The sequence below is a fragment of the Solanum tuberosum genome, unplaced genomic scaffold, assembly GCF_000226075.1.
Source record: "Solanum tuberosum cultivar DM 1-3 516 R44 unplaced genomic scaffold, SolTub_3.0 scf00570, whole genome shotgun sequence".
Lineage (NCBI taxonomy): Eukaryota > Viridiplantae > Streptophyta > Magnoliopsida > Solanales > Solanaceae > Solanum > Solanum tuberosum.
Genome location: NW_006239488.1, coordinates 239,011 through 246,326, shown reverse-complemented (window position 1 = coordinate 246,326; position 7,316 = coordinate 239,011). Strand labels below are relative to the sequence as shown.

The window sequence follows — 7,316 nt, the reverse complement described above, 5'->3', positions numbered from 1 at the left end:
CTCATCTATCTATTATAAGTTTGGTTCACTTATGCCATTTTCGTTTGAGAAAACGCTCATCCATGACATTATTTGTTAATTGAAATGACATAGATAAGCCAATTATTTTTATGGAAGGTATAGATGAGCCCTTACTCAAAATTTAATGGCATATTTTTGCCTTTTCCCTTTAAAAAATAATTCAATTAATGATGTGGCCAAGTCATAATTGTTCACGTGTAAAAAATGGTTTGCAAAACCCAAAAGTATTTTTAGTTTACAAATAATGACATGAATGAGTCTTTTCTTAAAGGAAAATGGCATAGATGAGCCAATCTTTTTATGGGTGACATAGATGAGCCTTTTCTCAAACTTCGATGACATATTTGAGCATTTTCCCTATTGAAAATAACATCTCTGTCTTCAAAAGGTTTTTATAAGGTGCACTCTTTTCGGACCCCACTTATTGAATTATACCCAGAGGAGAAGCTAAGATTTCAACTATATGGGTTCTGAATTTAACAATGACGATTTTATATATTTATACATATTTTATGAATTTTCAACACAAATACAGTGTTTGAGCAAAATTCAGCAAACTACTACCTCCACCCTGTTAATTTATAGTGGATATACTGTTGTTATATCATATATAGTGCTATAAATATATCTCAAACTCAATATATTATTTTCACTTGATATTCAATCAATAATCATGGACTATCATCTTCCTTATGGTTTGATCATATTCTTCCTTCCAATAATAATCTTTCTATTCTCTATATATTATGAAAATAAGTCTTCTTCAAAATTGGGACTTCCAAAATCTTATCCACTAATTGGTTGCACATTTTCATTGATTAAAAACCGCAAACGTCTTGTCCAATGGACTGCACAATTGTTACAAAATTCACCTTCTTCAACCATCACACTTACTGGTCCCTTTGGTAAAAAATGTGTCTTGACAACAAACCCTAGTAATGTGAAGCACATCCTCAAAACCCGATTCGACGTGTATGAAAAATCCACCACCGTACGGTCTTCGTTACACGATCTTTTGGGTGGTGGAATCTTTGTTGTCGATGGGACAGAGTGGAAGTCCCATCGACAACTCATAAGTCCTATCTTCAAATCGGATACGTTCCATCATATAGTCGAGTGTATCACTATGAAAGAGATTTCTTCTCGTCTTCTTCCTCTCTTTGCGGATGCATCTACTACTATCCTTGACCTTCCCGATATTTTTCGTAGGTTCACTTTTGACATTGTGTTTAAGGAAGGTTTTGGTCATGATCCACAATACTTGTCACCATCTCTACCGAAGACTCTCTTAGCTGATGCTTTTAATACCGCGATCAAGATATGTATGGGAAGGTACGCGAGCCCTTCCATTTTGTGGAAAGCTAAGAAATTTGCCCGTATTGGATCCGAGAAGAATCTTAGTCTTGCAGTTAAGGAGCTTCAAGAATTTATCAAAAACAGATTAAAGGAAGGGGAATGTGATGATCATGTTGATTTCGTGCACTTCCTAGCTTCAAAAGGTCGTAGTCAAAACAAGTTAGTATGTGATGAGAAATATTACGTAGATTCGATTATTAATTTCATATTAGGTGCGGAAGACACTTTATGCTCTGCTTTAATATGGTTCTTTTGGTTAATATCTAGTAATCCGGAAGTTGTAAGTGATATTAAAGCGAATAATAATAACAATTGGAAGAAAATGACGTATCTACATGCTTCCATTTGCGAAAGCATGAGACTATACCCTCCAGCCCCTGTTGAACCAAAGCAAGCAACAGGGGATGAAGACATATGGCCAGACGGGACAAAGGTGAATAAAGGAACAGAAGTGATTATACATATATTCGCGATGGGGAGATCACAAGAAAATTGGGCGGAATTCAAACCAGAGAGATGGTTACGAAAAGATGTTACAACATCAAATTGGGTATTTATCCCGAGGGATCCTTTCAATTACCTGGTGTTTCAAGCCGGACCGAGGACTTGTCTTGGAATAGACATTGCTTTTATGCAAATAAAATTGGTAGCTGCTAATGTGCTAAGCCAATTTCAGCTTGTTCCAGCAGTGGACGGTTATAGTCCTGTTTATACTTCGACTTTGACATCAAAGATGAAAAATGGATTTCCAGTTAGAGTAATTCAACGTGTCTAGCTAGCTAATTAGTTTTACCTATATAGTCGATTACTCTCTCTGTCTCAATTTATGTGGGGACCTTTTTCTTAGTCTCTACAAAAAATAATGTCACTTTCTGTGATTAAAAATAATTGTAAATGTATGGTATTCACCCTTTTGAGCACATGACAAGATGTTACATTGTCATTGAGCCCAAAAAAAATATATATAGAGAAATAGTCCATAAAATTTTAATTAAATGATTCCAATTCAAAGCGGAAGTCAAGTTGAGCGATGATGGTGACGGCGCTAGGGGAGACTTTCTTCTCAACTCTTTATGAGCTAGAAAAAGTGTTGGAATTATTACGGAAAATACTTCACCACAAACACTTATAGGAAATTCACCAAAGCTTGAAACGAGTCAGACACTATCCTTAAGGATCGGAATTCAACAAGCTCTTCTAGTATAAAACTAGGAGCTAGAATCTAACAAAAAATATTGGAGGAAGAATATTTGTATTCATCACTTTTTTTCTCTACCCTTTCAGTGAAGAAGCACATACAGTGATAATATATATGCAAGAAAGATCTCTTGAAATAGTTAGATTTTAAGTTGCAATAGTGAAGTCCAATTAAGAGTAATTAATAGGAGCATTAAGAGGCCAAAGAAACTGTCTTCTCATTAGTTTATATATTTGTACTACCTATCTATATATAAAAGGAGAGGAAAAAGTGTCACATGTCAGCACCATAAAAATTTAACAATTATAAAATTTTAAAAAATAATTTTAAAACAATTATAAAATTTTAAAAAATAATTACAAAATTATAATTATTTATTTATTTTGTTTTTAAGAAACTAATGGTATTTTACAGCACAAGTTCTTAATATATTTTATTTTAGAAATGATTTTAAGTAATTATTACAATCAATTGAAAATTTTCTCAATTATTTAATTTTAAAAAAACGGATTTAAAAAAATTAAAAAATAAATTACAAATCAGTTTAATTACACATTAATATAACTCCGCTATTATTTAAAAATAGAAAGAAAGAAAAAACTGTCAATCCAAAAAAAAAAAAGAGAGAGAGAAACCCACGTCCTTGAAAAAAACACATATGATCAATTACCTAAATAAATAATTTAAAATTTAAAATTCAAATTTCAAAAAATAACTAACCTTATCCTTAAAATCATCTAAACCTTATAAGGCATGTCTTTGAAAAAATACTACTCTTAACTTCATCATTCATATTCATATCTTCTTAAAATCAACTCTTCAAAATATGATTCCAAACATGTTTTAAGAAAAAATGACATCCAAACAAAAATAAAATTCAAACAAATCATAAAAGAAAGAATAATTATATTGATGACTCTATTTTGAATTGTTTGTTTTGTAATTATTTTTTATGATTGAAGGGATCACCACCTCTCCAATGCGAGGAATAAAAAGAAGACACGGATGATAGAAAAATGGATGAATTGTCAAGAATTTCATGTCAGTGGATCATGTATGTTATCTTTTAATATCTTAAGTACATGAATTACTACTATGATGATGATGATAATTGTTTAGGATTAAACTTATTGTATAAAATACTATTTTAATTTTTTTTGGCATGAATTATTCAATATTGGTTTCGTTTTCTTTGATGACTTCAATGGGTTTTTACTTTAAGAAATAATAACAATGTGTAAGTATAATGATGAGGATAATGAAAGACTTAAGATGATCTTAAAATGAAAGATATTGTCATTTCTTAAATATTTGTTTGTGCAAAATCAAAATATCACTTAATGTTTAGGGTGTTTGACTTTTGAAGAATAATAATTGGTTGTGGTTTATTTTAATCTAAAGATGATTATAGTATAAACTGTCGTATTTATTATGTTGCTTTATCTTTATGTTTGTATATGTAACTTTAATTTAATCATATTTTTTAAGATTTTCGTTGTAAAAATCATTATAGTAGCTTCATTTTTGTATATGATTGTTGTGATATGAATTGTCCTTATTATGTTGGTTTATTTATAGTATAAATACTTAGGTATATAAATAGATTAAAATAGTTTACATTGTTAATTTTATGTTATCACTTTATATGTTTTTACTATATATGTTATTGTCTTTAATTTATCTATTTTTTTAAAATTTGCATGACTTTATAACTTAATTTTTTGTGTTACTCTTTTTCATAAATCTAACAGAAACTGATTGAGAAGATATTTCAAGAACAAGTAAAAAGGTTTAAGTCAACTTTTTGAATTCATAATTTTTGTTATATTTTTATTTTTATTTTTTTTATTTTATTATTATTATTATTATTATTGAGAGAAAATTTAAAACTTTATAATTTTGAATTTTGAATTTGATTTTACAACTTTAAATTGAGATAGAGTAATTAGTTTGATAATCTATGTTTGAAAAAATAAAAATAAAATTTAGACTAAAACCTAATTTATTTGCTTCAGTTAAAAAATCATAAAATATTAATTTAATGTGTTCAGTTAAATAATTTAATGATTCATATTATCATTTTACAAATATTACTAATTGCATAATAAATTTTATTAGTTATTTTAAATTTATATGTTATTATTTTTTAAAATATTCGTGCAACGTGTGGGCATATTTTCTAGAATTATCGTTTAATTAAAATGAATTCAATAATAAAAAAAATATTTATCTATAGAAATATATTATAAAGGAGTAATAGGTAAAGAGGGATCAAATGACATATGATAAGTAAGGAACAAAAGAAAAAAATATTGAAATAATTGACATATGATAACATAATGTAGAATGAAAATAAATTAAATTTTAGGATTCTAATTTTATTCATACCAACTTATACTAGACACAAAAGATAAATTGAATTTGAAGAATAGAATGCATAATATTTTTAAATTTTATTTTTTAGAAAAGGTATACTACCATACGAGAATAGTTTTTTATTTATAGTTTTGTTTTATAATATGATGTTACATTATTTTATTTATTATTTCTCATTTCAAAAAGATAGCACCTCTAACAAAAACTTTTGTATACTTTATTTGGTCATAAATTACATCAATATAATTAAATCCATTTTAGATATTAATACATACATAAATTGAATATTAACTAAAAATGATTTTATTTTCAAAAATTTACTAATAAATAAAACAACATTTTAAAATAGCAAAGTGGTTAGAATTTCACTTTGAATCAAATTTGTACATAGGGTAAATTCTATATTTTATATAAATCTTGATTGTTTATTGCAATATACATTAAAAAAATGTTAGCCAAAATTTGACTATATAATAGTAAGTAGTAGTGAAAATGTAATCAAGAAAAACAGAAACATACAGAAATTATTTGTTGAATATTTGATATATATTTTATTTTGAAAATGAAATATTTTTTTTAAATTATCCAGTTCTAATCTTCAATCTATATATAACTTCAATTTATATATAACAAGAAAGTAAAAAGTGTCACATGTCAGCACCATAAAAAAATTCAATTATTTAATTTTAAAAATTCAAATTTTAAAAAGTCAAAAATTAAAAAAATAAATTACAAAATAGTTAAATTTTAAAAATTCAAGAAAAAACTATGTGTTTTATTAACATAATCTTTTTAAAGATAGTTACCACAATTAATATAACTCTTTTTTTTAAAAAAAAGATAACTGATTGTACATGTGGTTAAAGTTTATGTTATTTTAGACTCTTATTCTTATCATAATAATTAGAATACTTATCTTTATTGATTGACATCTATTTAATTATTTTTAAAATAATTAAGAAGCACATGAAAAATACACATAAAAAAATCAAAAAAACTACACATTAATATGACTCCACTACGTACAACTTTCTCATTCAATATCAAACATTTAGAGTATTATTTAAATAAATTTAAATTATAGAATAAAAATTGCAAACACTAAAATATTACTTTAACTTTTTACCATTTTTTAAAATTCAATTTTTGATAATAGTTAACTACATTATTCTCTTCCTAAAAAATGCTCCAAAATCTTAATTGTTTATTGCAATATACGATAAAAATCTGTTAGCCAAATTTGACTAATATATTCTAAAAATAAAACTGAATTATGAAATACTTTTTTAAAAAATAATTTAGATCTAATATATTCTAAAAAAAAAATAATTCACGGTGATTGAAGGAGTATGTTTAACTAAGAGTCTGCTTGGTGTATGATTATTCAAATTAAAATATAATTTTTATATTTGATTTGAAAAATAAATACATATCTAAAAAGCAAAAATAAAGAGACAAAATAAAATAAAATAAAATACAAAATCAACTAAAACTAAATTAATTTTAAAATATTAATTTATGAAAGTATCATTCAACTGTAAGACTTATATTGTACATTTGTACTAAACAATAGCATATAATTACATATATATTTTAAAATAACACATAATTGATATATGACTTTAAGAAAAATTAAAAGACAAAATATAAAATTGTGAATAACATGCCTACATTTTGATATTCTAGTGACTAAAACTCTTTTTGTATGCTTAGCATTATGATAGGACTATTTTTAGTTATGATTTATTTAAATCTAACTATTAAATTTTCTTATATCTTTATTATTTTAACAAGAGGATAATATACATTTTAAATAAATTAAATAATGATAAAAGACTATTATTGTCAAATTTAGATAATGAACTAAGCTTATATATTGATTTATTTACATAAATATTCTATTATAACACATCAAGATGCTGAAACATTTTTAAAATAAATTTTTATAATATTATCTTATAATAAGTTAAAATTTTAAATTGTTAATAAATTAATATTATATATTTATGATTATTATCAATTAACCGCGCAACGCGCGGGCACGCATATTAGTTATAATAATACTAGTGTACTTATCCGCGCTTCGCGTGGAATTAAATATAGTACTCCCGCCGTCCCAATTTATGTGGCACTTTTCGAATTACGAGATTCAAACAAGTCTATCTTTGACCATAAATTTTGCATACATCTTTTAAATATTTTGAATTGTCAATTATTGTGACTTATAGTACTTTTTACGTAGTTTATAAATATATAAATTTCATTTCAAAAAATTTGAAAATTCCATGAGTAAATCGTCGGTCAAACTTAAACTGTTTGACTCTCGAAAAATGAAAAGTGCCACATAAATTGGGACAAAGGGAGT

At 25.8% G+C, this 7,316-nt stretch overlaps 1 protein-coding gene across 1 annotated transcript; it reads left to right on the top strand.

Moving 5' to 3' along the window:
* The first annotated feature begins 694 nt into the window (after window positions 1–694).
* LOC102594857 (cytochrome P450 94A1-like) lies at window positions 695–2,152 on the top strand. Its single transcript, XM_006365580.1, has one exon. It carries the CDS (start codon window positions 695–697, stop codon window positions 2,150–2,152), a length of 1,458 nt encoding a protein of 485 aa, XP_006365642.1.
* The last annotated feature ends 5,164 nt before the right edge of the window (window positions 2,153–7,316 follow it).

Coding starts and splice junctions, on each gene's coding strand:
- LOC102594857 (XM_006365580.1), top strand. CDS start 695: ATGGACTATCATCTTCCTTATGGTTTGATCATATTCTTCCTTCCAATA.